The sequence below is a fragment of the Macrobrachium rosenbergii genome, chromosome 8 (assembly GCF_040412425.1).
Source record: "Macrobrachium rosenbergii isolate ZJJX-2024 chromosome 8, ASM4041242v1, whole genome shotgun sequence".
Lineage (NCBI taxonomy): Eukaryota > Metazoa > Arthropoda > Malacostraca > Decapoda > Palaemonidae > Macrobrachium > Macrobrachium rosenbergii.
In genome coordinates this window covers 71,743,230-71,764,567 of record NC_089748.1, presented here as the reverse complement: position 1 = coordinate 71,764,567, position 21,338 = coordinate 71,743,230, and the positions used below count along the sequence as shown (strand labels likewise).

The 21,338-nt window shown below is 37.6% G+C and overlaps 1 protein-coding gene across 4 annotated transcripts in view; it reads left to right on the top strand.

The window, feature by feature from the left end:
• The window catches only part of LOC136840980 (alpha-ketoglutarate-dependent dioxygenase alkB homolog 4), a 77,405-nt gene that overhangs the window by 50,415 nt on the left and 5,652 nt on the right, over positions 1-21,338 (top strand). For 3 of the 4 annotated variants that reach the window (XM_067107986.1, XM_067107988.1, XM_067107987.1), the window contains exons 3-4: positions 3,479-3,579; positions 19,433-19,547. In XM_067107986.1, coding sequence (XP_066964087.1) covers positions 3,479-3,579; positions 19,433-19,547 — 216 coding nt within the window. Of the gene's footprint in view, positions 1-3,478; positions 3,580-3,933; positions 4,334-4,598; positions 4,699-19,432; positions 19,548-21,338 lie in introns of those variants that run through there. The other variant, XM_067107989.1, reaches the window with a different exon arrangement.

Here is a 21,338-nt window from a genome sequence, read left to right as displayed (position 1 = left end):
ACACAGCTGCTGAATATTCCACAAGTATCCAGGCATCTCCTTGTTAAGCATCAAGAAAAAACCCTCTCCCTTGCAGATGTTGGATAGTCTGCAGGCGTGAAGTGCCACCACCTCCACTGCCTGATAATACCTCTCACATGTGGCTGGCACAGAAGGCTGTGCCATGGGGGAATCTTCTCATAAAACAGACCCAACAGGACTGTGTCCCACTTGGTGTGTGGCCACTGGGAGCCACCAGAGTCAAACCAAAATTTAGGGTGATCAGAGCCTGTTGATCACCTACTGAATCAGACAAAAGCACCCTCTGGGTGTTGGAAAAACGTTCTCCATCACAATCCAAGGTCGAGCACAAATGAGCTGTACTCTGGTAACTCCTGTTTTGCTGGTTACAGAGGGCACATGGCTGGGACTCCCCATAATTCAGAGAGTCTCTCTGCAATGTCTTGGTGTAGGGACTCTGTCCCTATCAGCAGACTCTGGCTTTGAGCTTGTCTGCCACCCCATCCAGGGTCCTGGAATGTCCCTGGCTGACAGCTCCACTGAGTATGCTACTGCCTACTTGTGTACCTGCACCGTCAGCCTTGCGGCTGGAAGGACATCAGTGGCTATATCCACTTTGTGCTGGGTCAGTGACCTGTCTCCTGAGGAAAAAAACATCATCTTTATCGGTGGAGTTAAAGTGGAAGTTCTTAGAATCCGCTACTTTTGGAGTATGAGCCCAAATGTGGATTCTGCTTGGAGAGGGATAAAAACATTGCCATAGTTTTTCCGGAACGATGTACAGTCTCCTCCTTCCATACTCCTGTTGAAACCAATAACTCATAGAGGAAGCTTAAAAAGAGCTCTTTCATCATTTAAACTTGCTGCCTAAATCGTGTGGTGTATTTCACACATCTAGCCACCAACATAATTCTCCTTTACATGTAGTATTCCTTCAGGAGCTGGCAAATGGCAGGTAGCTATGAGTCATTTCCACAGGCAAAAAGCAGACTGAGTAATTCGCTGTGGCACATGTAATGTGTAGGTCCTGCTTAACAGTAGACCAGTAGTAATAAAACGAACAAGTGTTTATAAAAACTACCTAGTGTTAGCTACCTGTATCACTGAATAGGCTGCAGACACTTCAAATTAACCCAGCCCTACATAGCCACAAGTACATGTCAGTAGTTTGATGTAAGGAAACATGATCAGTGGGTCAGATCTATAAAATAGTGCTAATAAAGTATTAAAATATTAATTGACAATTACCACAATAACATTCCTTAAAGGATTTACTCACAAATTCTTAATAACTTAATTAAGACAAAACTAAATGGGTATCCATACTGTATGTTTCTGCACATTTCATAATCTTTGATTACCCGGTCTATTCCCAAGCACTAGACAAGGGTTATGTAGCCTATAGGCTGCATTACTTGGTACATACATAAAATCAATAATTATTGGAATTATCTTGCCAAAAATATATAAAATCAGTACAGGCAGTCCTCGGTTATCAGCAGGGGTTCCATTCCAACAGCGTGACGATAAGTGAAAGTCGCAGATAACCAAAAATTGGCTATTTTCAATGCTTATTGGCGCTGATAACCAGAGATCGGCGCCTCTGTTAGGTATGTATGGTACCAATACACGATTATTGGCCCCAATCACCAATTTTCATCGCTAGACAAGCGCTGTAAAACTGGATTGCCGATAACCGAGCCCGCCAATAACCGGGGACTGCCTGTATCTCTAAGACTTTAAATTGTTGCAAAGCTCACCATTACAAAAAAGTACTTTTGTATTCCTTTAGGAAAAAGACAAACGTCACAATTTTCTCAACACCTGTGACGTCGCTACTGGCGAAGTAATACCAGTTGGAAGTAGATCCGCACGAATGTATTACCTTTAACACTTAAAAAGAACCCCAATATTAAGGATAACTGGGGAACTGTGTTATCATAAAACCATTAGTTTGATTATAAAATACTGCAAAGGAAATACTGACCTTTAGTAAAAACATGGCTCTAAAGTCAAGCACATTGGGAACTATAATCATGTCTATATTTCATGAACATGAGGTTAGGTTAACCTGATTTACCCTTTCGGTAACCTCAAATTATCTATCAAAATTGAAAACATCATGGCAATTACAGCATAGCCCAGCAATATACTCCTAACTTCTTGCCTTGCAAGAAGCTTACTGCCTCCCAGTTTAAACAGTTATAAGCCCAAACATTAAAATTTCAAGGAAATGAAACTTTTCACTGGGTCTGAAAACTAAGTACTTACCTTTATTGGAGAAATGATGCTCAAACAATGCATAGTCCAACACGATTTCTGGAGAACAACCTGGGGACAAGTGAACTCTTGGACAGAACAATGTAATGAAGATGGCCGCCAACTTATTTTGTTACATCTGTGCAAGTGAGACGTAGTGAAAGCCGAGGCAGTCATGGTAGGACAGAAGATAGAGCCCTCCTGTCCTGAGTCCTTTATATTCTGTCACTATGCCAACAAGCTGTATTCTGGCCGAGACCAACTATAAGAGAATTCTTTGTAATTGGTTGGTCTGTCTTTTATATAGCCCTGGGCGACCATAAGAGTGTAACTCCTTGGAGGACAAACAGTAGGTACTCTATCAAAAATAATAAATTGAAACATATAAAATCCTGTGTTGGAAAATGGAGTTCATCATTTCAGAGAGGGAGACACAAACAAGTAATTCTGGTGCGCCTTCGAATAGGCCATACTCGTTTGACACATGACACTGAATGAGCAGTATCAGATAACCTTCCTCCAGGGCTCAGAATGCAAAGTGATAATAACAGTTAAACATGTGTTTTGTAAATGTCCAAAATATAACCAACAACAGTTATCAACTTTTAGAAGTAAATCGATCAGAGAAATATTGTCAGAATCTTCTACATTTTCAACCATTCCAACTTTAATATTCATGAATAACTGTACAGTAATTTAATTGATAAAATATAAAAATAAATAAGTAAATAATGAAAATACAAAAACCCTTAGGGCATTTAATGAATTAAAAACAAGCAAAATTTAAAAATAAAAATTATGTGTAACTTGTTCTGAATTGTATCATTACTTTTGTTTGTGTATGGAAACATGAGTAAATGTATTTAATGTATGCGTGTATTCTAGTGTAAAAGCATATGCCTTTGTATAAGTTAAAAAAAATTAATTTTCATTTATTGCCACCCATTTGTTGCCAGTGTTTGGCCTGTGGCCTAGAACAGGTATTTCATTCTAATCCTTTGGGCCAGCTCTATGAGAGCTGATAGTGAGCTCACTGGTCTGGTTAAACTAGTTTATTATTAATAATAATAACTGTTAAATTTGCTATTTTTCCATATTGAATTCAGTATTTACCACAGATAACGTAAGCAAAATCACTGTTTAAACCATTTTTGGTGTTTGAAGTAGTTTAGCTGTTTCATCTTTTATTCAAGAAATTAAGATATGAACTTATTTTCAGAAACAGTCATACATATTTTGCCCTCTCTGTGAACTAGCATGGCCAGGTTGGGAAAGTGATAGCTGGAAAGTGCATCCAAATCATGAAGGAGAATCACTGAAGTTAGTACTAAGTGTATATTCTTTTATTTGTTTTGTGGTAAGAAATCAAGTAAATAGTACTGAGTATAGTTTGCATAACTAGATGTCTTATCAGTTTTTACGGAAGGCTGCATGAAGAATTGGAATCTTGGTGGTATTCTCTATGTATCACTGTAAAAATGTGAAATACTGTATGACCAAGATGCAATAATTTTTTATTTAATAAAAATCTATGTACAGTATTTATATATATATTATTACAGATTTATGCTGCTATCATCTCTCTGCATACCTAAATTAAGAGCCAAATTCACATCCACTGAGGAAGGGGTGACCATACCTGATAGAGGGCAGAAGTGATAGGGAGTTTTTGATGAGTGTGAGTCAGGAAAGGTCTAGGTAGCAGTTAGAATTTGGCCCCAGGTAGTACTTATTGCCGCACCTATCTCCAACAGTCATGAGCTCTGGTATTGCTTCTTGAATATTCTTTCACATATTGGCTGATGAAAATGCTGGGAAACCCAGTGTCTGCCCTCAGGCAGAAACAAAACCCATATAAGCGAGTCAAGACCTGCGTTCGTTCTCAGTCCCTCAGTCTTCCTCAGTCCAGCATCAGGTCATGCCAAGTGCCCGATCATGCCCTTGTTCTACATGACACTATATCTTTGACCTGGAACATTACTCAGGCCACAAGCAGCCAAGTGGAATTCAAAAGGAAGTCATTCAGCTCATCCAGCCTTAGTTGCAAAAGTGCATTTTACAAGGCAATCCCATAGTACGTGTGAAGACTTTTCGAGTATACCAGTTCTCTGTTCTTTCCCCTGAATCCCCATTTCATTTTGTCATCTTTTCTCTCCCTTAGTTACTTCTTGATATCCCATTTCCCAGTGTTCAAGTGCTTCTTTGTGTGAAATAATTTTACTGACTTAATCGTCCCTTGTTCATAGTGAATTAATTGATTCATTCCTCCCATGTGCTATTAATGCTAGGGAAAGAACCCATTATCTACGAAGCTTTATCTGGAATTATTCTATTTCCAGATATGTATTATCTCAATAACCTCATCTCCTTCACCACTGTATTGCCTAGTGAACAATCTTTCAAGAAAGGCAGCAGATTCAACAATTGCAACAGTGACAGGTATAATCTCCTGTAGCTGATTTCCAATTGAATCCCATTGCGTAATTCCCGAGCCACTGGCTCTGTGATTGCGCTTTTAATTGTATATAATTCATTCTTTATTTCTGGAAACCTAGTAGAGTTATATTTGCTGTAAATCTTATCACAGTTTAATTTATGAATCATTGTATAAGTGCTTTACCCTCATTTGCCATGCTATAACTGTGTGCAATAAAGTATAATTTTGTAACTAAACAGTTTCCAGTGGCGATCTTTATTTCCCAGTGACTCATGTAAATTATCTCCTTCATATAATTCTGCTGTTTACATTTACATTTTGGTAACAGAAAGTGGTTATGCAAGGTCTTAAGGTAAAATCCTGATTACATTGATCTCTTCCTGTCCTAAATACGTAAAAGTGGCAACTTCGCCAGGATTCTCAGTCAGATTAGTGGACTATTATTGCTAACACTAGACTGTGGATGTGATCGAACTTGGAAGTGAATCGGTTGATTTTGCAGGTAACCAAATAGGCAAGATCAGTGCAAGGAGAGAGGTAATGTGTTCATTTGTCAATGTTGTATATGGAAAATGCATTAGTAGGAAAGTGTCGGATAAGTGCCTGCATAAATCTAAAATTTGCAAATAGAAAATTAATTTAAATTGAAAGTGAGAGCGAAATTGAATCACAGCAGTGCATTTGAAATTTATTGCCGTTGAGATTCAATAGGTCAGGCAGCAGTGGCTAAGTCAGAGACTGAGAGTAGCAATTTAGAGTTTCTTGCCATTTTTATGTTAGCAACCTTTGCATGTAATGAACATAGCTAGGTGAGCTTAGTGCATGAAATTTGAGCGGAGAAGTGCGCAGTCTTACCTCTGAATAGGTTCAGTGGAATTTTATTCTTTACGGAACATAGGACAGGAAATACCACGTCTGGCAACTCGATTCTCTCTAAAGATAGACTGGACCCAGACATGTAGATTGACGTCAGCAGCTGTCCCGTCTCGCAGCTCATGAATTCATTCAGATAGAAAGGTTCGCTTGATTCCAAAATCCTTCGCTCATATAGTAATCACTGAATCATTTGCATATCCCTTACCTATAGAATTATTTGCAGTTTTATTTGTGTACTATAGATCATTAATTAAATTAGTGTCTCGTAAATAAGAAAGATTTTCCTTTTGTTTTAGTGTATGCAGGCATACACTCTTTGTAGATGTGATCAGTATCGTTAGGCTTTGTTCATAACAAGTGCACGTGGGGTGAAAATCATAACAAAACACATGTTGTCATTCATTTATGGTCACCCAGAGATTCATCTTTATTGGAACCAAACGCCTGGGCTAGACAGGGTGCTGAACTGTCATCACCAGTCGGCCATTTCAAATCATTGTCATTTTTTTATTGCACTGACGAATTGCCTTGCCATTAATTCAATCGTTCATACGTATACCTACTGTAACCCTAGTGCAGTAAATTACACTCACTGTTATTGAAATCTTTTACAATTATTTAACGTAAACAGGAAAAGAACACACGTTTTGTATAGAGAGAGAGAGAGAGAGAGAGAAAGAGAGAGAGAGAGAGAGAGAGTCTAACCAGCAGGGGTTCCATTCCGACAGTGTGACAATAAGTGAAAATCACCGATAACCGAAAATTGGTGATTTTCGGCGCTTATCAGTGATTTTCAGCACTTATTGGCTCCTCTGTTAGGTATGTATCAGCACCAATACCTGATTATTGGTGCCGATACGTGGAAATCAGCACATATCGGCACTGAAAATCACCGATTTTCATTGCTAGACCGTAATATTGGATCGCCAATAACCGGGGACTGTCTGTATTCATTATATGTACGCTATACTTCTACTCAAATTAATAGGAGGCATATTTTTTTAATTAATTTTTTTAATTAGTAGAGATGTGACTCGATAATGTTGATTTACAACAGATGAGCTAAAACAGATCCAAACCTAAGGTCGTATGTTAAAGAATATCTCTGGGATAGCCCCTGCAATCATCAGCGTGCATCTTTTTTATTTTGCTGAGACTCATTTTATGCATAATGCCATGACAATTTTATGCATGCGTATCCCCATTGCTGGTGGAAAATATTTCACAAGCCTATTCATTAGTGCTTTTAGGTTATGAGGCGCTTCTCAAAAGGAAATGAACAGCACTTCAAACCAATAAACCACTGCATCACAGAATGAACTTGGGTGTAAGATAATTAACCGTAGTTGAACAAATAATGCAACACCGTTGGTAATTCTTAAGCCTTATGTATGCAATGCAGGCAATAATCGCACAATGATGGCAACTCTCCGAGCGTGTGCTGAAGAATGTTGCTTCAGCCAGGATGACTGTAGACACCGATCTCGCAGCCCCACCAAGACTTCCTCCCTCACAGCAAAAGGAAGTCCGCAACCTTTTGGTTCTTAGGAACTAGCTGCCCACGAGTGCCATCCAAGGGATTTCTCCCTTGCGGTGCCGCCGATTGGATGCATTGCCAACCGAGTAACCCACCTGAAGTGCTTTACCTTTTTCTACTACTCATTGCGTGCACTCGGCTTCATGCAGTGCCATTTCCATTCATACAATTTGTTGTACAGCTACCAAGTGTCGTTCTTTGGCACCTGCTGGCACCCCAATGCCACCAAGAAAGAATCCTTGTAATACGCAACCACAACTGTGCATTTTGACATAGTGTTACATTTGCGTGACCACCCATAATACAGTCAACCCCCGATATGCACGGGAGATGTGTACCACAACCCTCTGCGAATAGCCAAAATCCGCGAATACTTAAAACTCCTCTAAAAATACTTGTAACTGCTTATTTTGATAGTTCAAACATCAAAAAACCCCTCTAAAAATGCTTATATCTGAGTTTGTTCCGACACAATATACAAACTCTCGGTCCTTTACATTAGGGATTACTTTCATGCGTAGGCTGGAAACGGCTGTTGAACTTCAAACAAGGTGGTTAGGCAGTTTTAACTACTGTCCGGGAGGCGGGGGTACCGCCTGCCCCGATGTAAACATTCCAATTTGTTTTCGGCCGTCGTAGCGCACGGACGTTGTTCTTCGCCGCTGTCTGCCTGAGAGCTTTCTTTCTTCATAATTTGGTGGGAAATCTTACCTTTTTTGTTATGGATAAATCAACCAAGCCTTCCTATCCCCAGCGTGTATGTCCTGGGGTGGGAGGGAAAAAATGTAACTCTTTTCAGTCTAGAGTCGACGTGGACCCACATGCCCTCTGTACATCTTGCAGGGGACGTGTGTGTTCACGCGACGACCCTTGTAGTGAGTGTTGCTCTTGGTCCCCCGAGCAATGGAAGAAGTTCGAGGGGAGGAGACGTTACCGTCGTAAGCCTACCAAGGAGTCATCCGAGGGAAACACGCCCCAACGACTCCAGTGGTGGCGAATGTGTCGGGCTCGTTTCTCCCTCCCGGCGAGCTTCCCCTGCTTGCTCCCTCTCCCTCGGGTGAGGACTCCCCTTCCCCTTCCTCTTTTGTTTCATCATTTGTGGAAGGGCACGGGGGAGAGTTGGACCGGGACATCCTCTCAGAGGTCTCTTCCCGTTCTGGAGGGGAGTTTTTTCCTCTAGAGCGGGTGGAGGCTTCTCGTAATAACCCGACTCTTACTTCAGGTCTCGGGCTGGATAGCCAGGCTTCGAACCCAACCTCAACCTGGCTACACCTGGGCCTACCTGGCACGTCACTGGAGGGATTGGCTCCACTGTCCTCCACTCCAGTTACCACTCACTCAGCAACGACAGCCACTACTACGACTGTCACCATGTCCAGGTTTGCGCAGCTCCCGGTGTCGGTAGCCTCACACCTCGACACCCAGGTTTCGGCTTCCCCTGCGTTGCAACACGCTGTACCGCTGCCGCCTGGCTTCCTGGCCCCGTTCACGCGAGCTGGCCCCGCCTACATGGTGATGTCATCATACCCGTATGTGACTGTTGCTGCCCCCGTTGCTGACCCTGGCTTGTCTACAACCACTGTTCCTCGCCTTACGTTCCAGCCCGGCCCTTCGTCTGTTCCTGTCCCCATCCCATCGACCCTGGGTCTGCCTCCTTCCACAGGGAAGGCAGTGGGATCTCTTGTCGGCTCTTCCTGAGTCTCGGATCAGGGAACCGCTGCGCTGGCCTCTGGGTCAGTGGCATTGGGAGCCAAGGGCGTGCAGTCCAAGACCTGCACTCCCCCCGCTGTGCCTAAGAAAATTCCTGCTTCGAAGGCCAGCGAGTCCGCGTCAGACACTCGTTCGCGAGTTGCTCCGAGTACCCCGGTCCAGAAGGAGACCCGGGTACCCCAGTCTGATACGGGAGAAACTTCTCGCCATACAGACCAGAGCGTGGGGCGAGAGAAAGAGCCTGGGCATCAGGTGCTCCGGCTCTTCCTGCTGGCACTCCTTTAAGTGCCAAGTCAGGTTGCGGGGCCGAACGCAAGGAGAGGTGGAGAAGAGGTCCCCTGCTCAGTCTTCCCAAGACGCTACGGCCTCGAAGAAGACTGGGGCGTGTCCAGAGGACAGTGCAAGCTTGCGCCAGCCAGCCCCGCGCTCGACTTCTCCCAGTCCCCGGCCACGACCGCGCAGCCAGCCTGGCTTGGGGGAGGCGAGTCCGCGGCTCGGCTCTCGCGACCGCTCCGCTCTCCTCGGGAGATTGCTTCGCCTGGGCTAAAGCAGTCTCCTCCACCCGGGAGCTCGTCATCACCGCGGGTTGGTGACCGCTCTCGGCCCACTGCCTCTGCTGGTTCTGCCAGTAAAGCCAGTGGGAGCGCCCGATCTTCCTCGCCTGCCCCCATCGCCCCTTCGGTTTCTTCCAGGGGGCGTGAGTCGGAAAGGAAGAACTCTGGGGAGTGTTCTCCTCAGAGCTCTACCATGTGGGGGTATGAACCTGGCTCGGTCCTCGGCTCGACCAGGTCTTACGCCCGCGTGGTTCAATTGTAAGCTAAAACTCTTACATTCTAGTGATATTCAATCATTTACCTTCATTTTGCAACAAACTGGAAGTCTCTAGCACAATATTTTGATTTATGGTGAATTTTTGAAAAAACTTTTTCCTTACATCGTCGCTAACTCTGCCGAATATCTCAGAAATTCTTTAGTCACTTTGTCGTAATTTTTGCACCGTTCTCTATTGGCCATTACATAAAGTTTTATGTATGAAAATGTGTGCAATTTCATGTAGAATCCAACAAAAAATAACTCATGGTTGTAGCTTTTATCAGTTTTGAAATATTTTCATATAAATCATGATAAATAGAAAAAATTTGACCTTCGGTCAACTTTGACTCAACCGAAATGGTCGAAAACTGCAATTGTAAGCTAAAACTCTTACATTCTAGTAATATTCAATCATTTACCTTCATTTTGAAGCAAACAGAAAGTCTCTAGCACAATATTTAGATAAATGGCAAATTTTTGAAAAAAACTTTTTTTTACGTCTGCGTGTTACGAATTCATGCATCATTATGTGATAATATTTTCTGTGTGTTGCTTTGATTGTTTTACAATTTGTTATATACCAAAATCATTGCAATTTAGTGTACAATACAACAAAAAAAAATAACTTATTAGCTTTAACCGTTTTGCTCTCAGCGCAATTTGTATACAATTATATATGAAATTTTTTTTTTGTGCTGTCATATATTCCAATATTTATATGTGATAATGATATTTTTTTTCATTTCTGATGGTTGCATACTAAACTTCAGGCAATGGCAAATAAATGAGCCAAAAATGAACTCTTAATCTTAAAAACTAAGTGTGCTGTGATTTCTTGAAAAAAACTTTCTGCTTCTGCGCTAACTCTCAAACCCCGCCGGCATACAGGAGACACTTTTGTAAATAGACACTCGGCGTTTAAGGGTTAATCAAGGGGCAGAAGTCCTGGGTAAGTTACTATCCCCCTGTGAAAATGTAGTCATTTTAGTCAGAGTTAGGTGGATCCTAGTATCCCTTTTGGGTGAAAGATCCTATTCAACAACAATAGCTGCATAGGGAATAGAATTCCTTCTGGAAGATTTCTCCCATGGCTAGCTAAAATTTGTGTCCCTGAGCCATCTGGGTTCAGCAGGGCCATTTCAATGGCAATGTCCACTTCATATTCTTTAGTAAGAATGTCAACCCCATGTAAAGATTCCTCTTTTTCCTCCGCGGGGTTAACCTGGGAGGTGTTGGGACTGATGTTATTGGCTTTGGCCCCAACATTGATGTTGTTCAGAGAAAGGGTTATATAGTCTCCCCCTTTCTCACCCCTACTGAACCCTAGGACCCATTGAGACAGCTTAAAAAGTAGCTGTTTCATCCTTAAAACTTGCTGCCAGGAGCATACTACAAATCACGCCCACATCTGGCGACCAAGTAAATTTTCCTTGTTTTTTTACAAGGACTATGCTCTTGGCAGTTGGTATGGTTTGTACTCACAGGCAAAAAGTGAACTGAGCAATTTGCTACAGAACTTGAACTGAGGACCCTGCCTAATGGTGGCCCTTTAGTGATATAAAGCAAGTTGTAATTAGAAGCTAGTTAGTATTAATTGCTTTTAAGTGAGGGACACTTCTGTAGTTCCTCATATGGTTTCCATATTACAGGTTAGCTTGATTACAGGTGTGCAGTTGCAATACATTTAATTAAATATCTGTGTTAAACCCTTTAAGGTTTAGGTTAGTTTTCATAACTGTATATGGCTGTATTACTTATACACTGTTAGCCCTTTTGCATGGCTGAATGAAATTTTTAATTCCAATTGTCATGCCATTCAGACTAACTCTTATGAACTAATTTGTTTAACTAACCCAAGCTACTGTTTTATATAGCTTAGGTTAATGCTTCTAGTATAATGTACGTTAAGCTAAGAATAGAGGGTTTCTTAGAAGGTTCTTGCTTAACCTATTCTAGTCTTGTTTAAAACTTAAGGATATAAACTTTACAGAAAATAATAGTCTTATAATCTGGTTTTCTGTTGTATGTGGCTGAAAATACCCTTTTATCTGATATTCGGCCATCGCTGTTTTAAGTTAATAATGGGATATTCTAGGTTTATATCACCTTTAAGGATATAGGCTACATAAGACCCTACTAGTATGTAGCCTTACAGATAGGCTACAAAGTCATAAAGACTAGGTGATTTTATTGAGCCTAGGATACTGTTTATATATAATCCTAGGCTTATTTGTTCTTTCTTAACCTAGTATAGGGTATTGCCTAATCTAGATTATTATAGATCACTCTTAAATGTATAGGCTAGGCTATATAAAAACAGAAAACTTACTAATATGTAACCTTACAGTTAGTCTACTATTTTTTGTCTAACCCAGGCTGTTGTTTATATCCAATACTAGGCTATTTGGTCTACTATATAAAACAGTAACTCACTAATGTGCAACCTTATAGCCAGGCTATAACTTACTCTAATCTAGGCTACTGCCTAATCTGTATTATTTAATTCACACTTAAAGTGTATGGGTTACATAAAACATGATTAGCCTACCTTAGTATGTACTGTAGTCATTACTGTTTCATCTAGTCCTAATTACTATTTCATCTAGTCCAAGGTTACATGGTCTAGGCTAACTTTTTAGTCCAAAAATGGGATGTTTCATAAAAAGTTATCACTTAACTTGATATAAGATAATGCCTAGGCTAGTCCTGGAGTATTTAGCTCATGCTTAAGTGCACAGGCTTATATAAAAGGAAAAAATTTATACCAATATGTAGCCTTATTGTTAGGCTATCGATTTATTTTCCCCAGATATTGTTGTTATCTGATACTCGGGTCCTCGGTCTAAGCTAGGCCACTTAAGGGAATGTAATCCTTGGACATAGGCTACAGACAACATCCAGTATTAATCTAGTCTAAATTATTGTCACTTACTGCTACAAACAACATCCAGTATTAATCTGGTCTAAATTATTGTCACTTACTGCCTTCATTATTGTAGACATTGTATAATCTGAAGGGATTTTCTGTATTAATAATAAGTTGTGGAACATTTCTTTTAGTTAAAACATTTAATTAGAATTTAAAACAATTTTCGCTTTATGAAACTAGGTAGCAATCGACTCTTTATGAAACTAGGTAGGCTAGCAATCAATGAGCCAGGTTCCAGCTTTTATAAGATTATCAATTCCAAAGGTTTAAAACTAAAACTTTTAACTGGAACTTAATATTAAGCACTTATCTTGCTATTTTTGATGTTTCCAAGATCATCGATAATGAAAATGGAGAAAAAAAGTCAAATTTTTTCGGAGCGCAGGTAACAACGCGAACTGTTTGCAATAGACCAAAGAGAGTTAATGGCTCCTTGGTCTTTAACGGCCCAGTTGTAAACAAGAGGGCGGATGCGCATGCGCAATAGTCACTTCTCTTTCTTGCAGGTTCTTTTGACATACACTCCATCACGTGTTATAATGTTAATCATTGCAACAAAATCCTTAGCCAAAAAGACCAACTAGTAGAGAATTCTTGGATATTAGTTTGGTCTCCGTGGAGCTCTAGTAGACCATGGAAGGTAACTCTTAAAGGACTCAACAGCAACTACGCTGTCAAAAAAATTATTTGTGGTAAAGTCTTCACTTGTTATCCGTAGTACACCCAGTTAAATTACCTATGTATTGCAATGCAAAAGTTGTAATTATACAAGGGAAAATATGAAAAATTGAATGACAAACTAGCGTCACATATTCCATGAAAAGAGTCTCTCTCTCTCTCTCTCTCTCTCTCTCTCTCTCTCTCTCTCTCTCTCTCTCTCTCTCTCTCTCTCTCTCTCTCTCTCTCTCTCTCTCTCTCTCTCAGATAAAAGATAAATGATGTAATTATAAAATATCTAAAACTATACAGAACAAATAAACATGCATGTTACATATGCATAGAAAAAAAGATAAATGATGTAATTATTGAATAAAAATCTAAAACTAAACAAATCAAATAAATGTACACATTACGTATATGTAAATAAGTATTCTCTCTCTCTCTCTAAAAATATGCAAAGCAAATAAACATACATGCAACATATTTATAAGAAAAAATATCGGGAACACTCAGCGAAAATGATCCTTATCTTGGCTGCTGGTATGTGCAATATTTTCTTTTTTTTTTTTACTTTGCATACTTTATAAAAATGCAAAGGACTTAAATTTGGATGACATCTGTATCAGTTATCAGTAAGCGAAAGAGTTAACATTTTTATTATTTACCTACCAGTATTCATAAAGAGCCTTCCTAACTGATTGGACTTTCCAAGTACGTACTTACATATTATTTATTCCAAAACATAAAAACTCGAAAGTGGAGTTCCTAAAGTTAGTGCTCTTAATAGTACACTACAGCATACTTATATTGGCAATTAACGACATTGCAGAACAGTTACCTTTGGGGGTAAAAAATAATAGCTACAAGGATTTTATTCACTGCATCAAGTCCGTGACATACCCAACAAATCCTTAATTAGGCCATAACTAAGGTTGAATCATGGGATTCCTAGGTTTGAATTATCTGTTGAAAAAAGGAAGGCAGTTATATTCTATAGAGATGTCATGGAAAAAATATGAAATTGAAATAAAAATGAGAGAAAAAGCAACACTCAAAAGTCAGAGTATCAAGTTCTTAAATCTATCATTTGATACACATCTAAACTGGCAGCCTCCTGTTGCATATACAAAAGTTAAATGACAAATACTTTAAATCTGATCAGAAAACTCTTGTAATACAGCCCGAGGAGCAGGTAGATAAACATTATTGGTATTATTAGTACTAGACTATGGAAATCAGTCATATGGATCAGCATCTGACTTGACATTAAAAACTTAAATCTATTCATAATGAAGAACCAAGATTCTGGACTGGTGCTTTTAATTCATCCCTAAATACATTGTTACAAGTTAAAAGTGGGGAATCCCAGTGTCTCTACAAAGTGACCTAGTAACTATATGAAGAGCAATAAAAATATGAGCAAGTGATTTTCACTCTCAAAATTTGTTTGAACAAAGATAACATTTTCATAAATACCCACATCCTCCACCCGTCCCATATAGGCATAGGATTCGCTACCATTCACATAAAGCAATTTCACGGACATTTCTTATTTCCGTTGACTCAAAAAGGCTATTGAAACCCTTCAGAACTGCTCAGGAGAATTCTCTTGGACAGCAGATTCAAATTAAATTCTACAAATTATGTGAAGCTCTTGTAAATGTGAAAATATGTTTGATCTCTGCTCATGTTACCGTGAAGGGAAATGAGGATTCCAATTAAGCAGCCAATGCTGGCATTACCATGACCAGATTAAATGTAACCATCCTAGTCAGGGAGCTTTTAACATCTCAAAAACCCAACATTATATCTTAAGTAATTATATCTTGTCTTCAGTTGGTCAAACATTGGATATTTAATGAGTCACCTACTAACACCAACAATGAGTTGCCTGGTAACACTAACAATTTTACATATCTTATGTGAATATCCAAACTTCATCCAGCAAGGAATGACAGTTGTTGAAATAAATCAGTAAAAAAATTTACCAGAATCTTCATCATTTTCAGTTTAACCCTTAAACGCCTACTGGACGTATCATACGTCGACTAAAATTGTCTGTTGGTGCCAAGTGGACGCATCACGTCGACTACAAAAATTTCAACCTTCAGTCAACTTTGACTCGACCGAAATGGTAAAAACGCAATTGTAAGCTAAAACTCTTACATTCTAGTAATATTCAATCATGTACCTTCATTTTGCAACAAATTGGAAGTCTCTAGCACAATATTTCGATTTATGGTGAATTTTTGAAAAACTTTTTCCTTACGCCCATAGACGGTAACTCGGCCAAAAATTTCAGAAATTCTTTCGTCATTTAGTCGTAATTTTTGCACTGTTTTATATTAGCGTTACATAAAGTTTTATATATGAAAATGTGCGCAATTTCATGTAAATACAGCAAAATACAACCCATGGTTGTAGCTTTTATCAGTTTGGAAATATTTTCATATAAAACCGATAACTGCCAAAATTTCAACCTTTGGTCAACTTTGACTCGACCGAAATGGTAAAAACGCAATTGTAAGCTAAAACTCTTACATTCTAGTAATATTCAATCATTTACCTTCATTTTGCAACAAATTGGAAGTCTCTAGCACAATATTTCGATTTATGGTGAATTTTTGAAAAACTTTTTCCTTAAGTCCGCGCCAGAAATTTTCATCACGTTGTCGAATGTTTGCACCGTTTATATTAGTCGTTACATAAAGTTTTATATATGGAAATGTGCGCAGTTTCATGTAGAATACAACAGAAAATAACTCATCGTTGTAGCTTTTATCAGTTTTGAAATATTTTCATATAAATCATGATAACTGCTAAAATTTCAACCTTCGGTCAACTTTAACTCGACCGAAATGGTAAAAACGCAATTATAAGCTAAAACTCTTACATTCTAGTAATATTCAATCATGTACCTTCATTTTGCAACAAACTGGAAGTCTCTAGCACAATATTTCGATTTATGGTGAATTTTTGAAAAAAACTTTCCTTACGCCTGCACACGGTAACTCGCTAAACATCTCAGAAATTCTTTCACACGTTGTCGTAATGTTTGCATCGTTTTACATTAGTCATTACATAAACTTTTATATATGAAAATGTGCGCAATTTCATGTAGAATACAACAGAAAATAGCTCATGGTTGTAGCTTTTATCAGTTTTGAAATATTTTCACATAAATCACGATAACTGCCAAAATTTCAACCTTCGGTCAACTTTAACTTGACCGAAATGGTCGAAAAACGCAATTGTAAGCTAAAACTCTTACATTCTAGTAATATTCAATCATTTACCTTCATTTTGCAATAAATTGGAAGTCTCTAGCACAATATTTCGATTTATGGTGAATTTTTGAAAAAAACATTTTCCTTACATCCGCGTAACTCGGCCTAACATCTCAGAAATTCTTTTCGTCACGTTGTCGTAATATTTGCACTGTTTTATATTAGTCGTTACATAAAGTTTTATATATGAAAATGTGCGCAATTTCATGTACAATACAACAAAAAATAACTCATGGTTGTAGCTTTTATCAGTTTTGAAATATTTTCATATAAAATCACGATAAATAGAAAAAATTCGACTTTCGGTCAACTTTAACTCGACCGAAATGGTCAAAAACTGCAATTGTAAGCTAAAAAACTTACAGTCTAGTAATATTCAATCAATTAGCTTCATTTTTCAACAAACGGGAAGTCTCTAGCACAATATTTCGATTTATGGTTAATTTTTTAAAAAAACATTTTTTTACGTCCGCACGTTACAAATTCATGCACCATTTTGTGATAATATTTTCTCTGTGTTGCTTTCATTGTTTTACAATCTGTTATATACCAAAATCATCGCAATTTAGTGTACAATACAACTAAAAAAAAGTAACTCATTAGCTGTAACCGTTTTGCTTACAGCGCGATTTGTATACAATTATATGTTTTTTTTTTTTTTTGCTGTCATATATTCCAATATTTATATATGATAATGATATTTTTTTCATTTCTGATGGTTGCATACTAAACTTCAGGCAATGAGAAAAAAAGGAGCCAAAAATTAACTCCTAATCTTAAAAAGTAAGCGTGCTGTGATTTTTTGAAAAAAAACTTTTTTTCCGCTTCGGTGCTAGCTCCCGAACGCCGCCGGCATACGGGAGACGTTTTGTAAATAGAGGCTCGGCGTTTGAGGGTTAACCATCTATATTCTTTTATTAAAGACAAATCCCTTTTGTTTTGGCCAGCCCTATGAGAGTTAAGTACAGGATTTTATTCAGTGGTCTGGTTAAAGTACTTAATACTATGTATCGCATAATTTGAACCTACCATCTCTCTGTTACAATCTGCTGATTATCAGATGATTACATCTTGTCTGCAGTCCTTTTGTACAGTTGCCCTGGAAAGTTCTGGCACACTTTTCATTGAATTTTGCTCATCAAAAGATATTTTTTTCTTTTTAAAATCACATAGTAACCAAACTTTACAATCAGAATAAGATTAATATACATACAAACAATATATATAAAATTGGCAGAAAAATAACTTGAGTTAACAAAATTTAATGAAACATTTTGAAACCCAAAACTATCGATTGGTGATATTAGAGAATTGAAGCATGTAGCATGATGATCTTCAAAATCTCAATAACTGTGAGCATTTTCTTTTCTGTTATTGTATTCGAATACTTATGTATAAGACTCAGATAATCAAATGAATGTTCATATCTAGAAATATTCATTCCAATCTGAAAAAAAAGAATATTTCTTTCATATTTGAGTGCTACAGTTCATTATGACTGTCACTCATTGTCTGGGTGGGAAAACAAATCATTTAACACAAATCAGTAGACTGTCAACTTTATTGAGATGGGTCTTCACTGTTGGCATTCCAGGAAAACATGGCAAGTTTTAATTAAATTACACGAAGAAAGGGTTAGGTGGGCGAAAGTTGAAAAAAAAACTAGCATTTAAAAAGAGTAGGACTAACAGTCCAAGTAAAAAGGTGTCACTCAAGGTGAATTTTAGCTTGTTTTTTTTATTGTATGTTACAACAGTCATATTACTTCTTTTCATAATGTTCCATTCACAAGAATGAAGGTTTTACTATTGTCATAACAGCATTTATATTATGGGTCCGTTAGAAAGATTAGACCATTATACTTCTCTTTGTAAGCATATTATAAAAATGGCACTACTGTATATCATTATAGGTCTACAATAAGGATTTGATTTTTATATCACTATAGACCTGTCTTGTGAAGTGGATATTTGTATCACTATAGGTCTATTATAAGAATCAAGAGCTGTTATATTCAGTGCATATTTTAGAGATATTTCATTTTATTTAAGTATGTCTTTCCTTTGATAATGATTCATCTAGTTCACACAGATGTTAAATAAAATTATTATATGAATACTTTTGTATATACAGAGATAGGGAGTAGGCATAAGGATCTATGCTCATTTTCATCACCTTTAAATTCTACAACACAGTATCTGTAGTTTTATGTAGTAATGATTTGACTAGGGACTGCATTCATTTGTTTATTCATCTACTTATTTACATTTATTTCTTATAAGTAACATATAGGTCTATGTGAAAAATGTTGTATAGATTGTAAATATATTGTTGAGTACAGATAAATATATTTATTCATATTAAATTCAGTATCTCTTTTACCTAATATCTTAAAGGACAATGTGGTAGCTAGTTGCAGCAATACAAAGCAAACATAGATTATGGTTATGGCAAAAGAATACAATATTATTTTAAGAGAAGCAAGCAGCATAGCTTACACACCATCAGGCACTTTCTCTCTCTCTCTCTGTCTGTTATAATATTGGCATCTGCTGAATTCAATAAGAACAAATGGGAAAACATTAGAAAGGAATTTGATGATAACAACAACAACAGTGCACTCATTATTTCATCTGAGTCTACATTTTCCTGTAGTAGGCTACATATGATCTGGTGGCAATCTAAGTGACATATCACATGGGGGATGGCCTTGTAAAAGTTGCCAGTTACTATTTTGTAAACTGTTGTCTAAAACGCACTGTAAAGTGTGCCAGAACTTTTCAGAGCGACTGTACTTACTGTAACTACTTCCCTACTGACCTTAACTACTCTTCAAAATGCATACAAATTGTGTTATTATACGGAAACTTGAAAAACCCTCCCAAACAAATTAGAGTTTTTATATTAAATGTTTTTTCTCTCAGGTTTCCAGGAGTAAAAGTTATTTTAAACTTTATTTCTGAGGAGGAAGAAAAAAAATTGATGACACAAATTGATGAGATTCCCTGGGACTTGTCACAGAGTGGTAGAAAAAAGCAGGTATGTGTAAACAGTTGTGAAATATTCTATCAAATTTTGAAGCATTCATAGAAACAACTCTGTGCATTTTTTCTGTTTTTAGTGTTCATCTGTTTCTTTTGGTCTCTAACCCACCCAGCTGTGTATTTGTTGTTAAAATTTTTAGATTCATTATGATATATGGAGGGGTAATGGGATGGTTTAAAATTTTCTTCCATACTTCCATGAAACTATGGGCAGTTCAAAGAGAATGAAACCAGTACTGTAATGAATTGAAAGTGATGAAAAAATTTGTCTACTTTTTATTTTTATAAGCAGCAACAAACAAAAATAGTAATATATGCAGGTTGACCTTCACTAACGTAAATACTGATCTAATTCCTTCACTAATTCAGGACTGATTTCAAATTTTTTCAGTTTTGTATCTTTTTGAGAGCTAACTTTTAGATTTCAGAGTTGCGACATATTTGAAATACAGCATTAAAAGTTTGGAGAGAGATCCCAGGAAGTGTGTAGTGTTTTGCAATGTAATAGTTGTGTACATAGACACAAACATACACAGAGAAAAAATTATATACAGCACAAATTCTTACCATAAAGATGACAAAATATAAATAAACGGTGCATTAAATATAATGCATATCAAAGTACCAAACAGTATTAGATTATGTGCAGTAAATTATGTAATATCTTGAAGATGACAATGTGAATTTGGTGACTTGGGACATTTTAGTTTAAATATTAATTGCCTAGTTCCTCTGGTATGTAATGAAGTAAACAGTGATGTTTTGAACTCATGGGGTGTGGATGTGGTAGGCTGGGGCAATTGCATTTCTTTAACCACAAAATTGTAGAATTTCAGAGTACATGCTCAAACAGTGAAACAGAAGCATGGTTCAGTTTAGAAAAAAAAATTTCTTAACTGTTTTTATATATAATATTTAATTAACAATGATTCTCTGTTTTGTAGTACATTATACATGTATGAGTGCAGTTACACTTCTTTCAACCACAGAATTTAAAATTGCAGAGCACATGCTTATTCAGTGAAACAGAGCAAGGCCCAATCACCTTAAAAAAAATTCATGTAAGAAACTGTTTTTTCATAAATTTGATTAACTATGACTTACAGAGATGTGATTGCTAATTCTGAAATGCAAGTAACAGAACTTAAATACATGCAGTTTCACTTCAACAAGATGTTTCAGAATATCTGAGGAAGTGATTGTCAGGTGAACAAAGTGACACTCATTTTTAAAAAATTACTTTTTAAGCATAAATTTAACCGTGTACAGTACTGCAAGTATATTACAACAATATGCAACTTCAGTATATTGTACATGGTACTGCATTTAGAACCTTTAACTAATAAGATAAAATAACCACACATACTTTACTTCCAAGAGCAAAAAACACATAAGGTCACATTGATGTAAAGCACAGGCTCTTTGTGAGGCATACAATAGGTGTAGGATGACCAACGTGAGAGTGCTCACAGGTTAAGACAGGAAAGTGTCAGTCACGTTTTTGTCCCACCGTCTGATGAATCTAGTGTACAGTACTCACTGGATTATTCCATTAGGTACAGTCAGCTTCACGGGAGTTGAGACGAAATACCACCGATGGAGAAATATGCTAACTCTCTGAAGTCTTAGCGGTTCCTGAATATGCAGTTTAAGAATCCTTGCACGTAGACGTTTTGTAAGGAAGGCGCTAATTGGTAAACTCTTCTCTGATTTCTACATATAGTTCTAGCATATTAGTTTCGCTATTTTTATGAGATATGGCTACCAAAGTACGTAATTAACATGA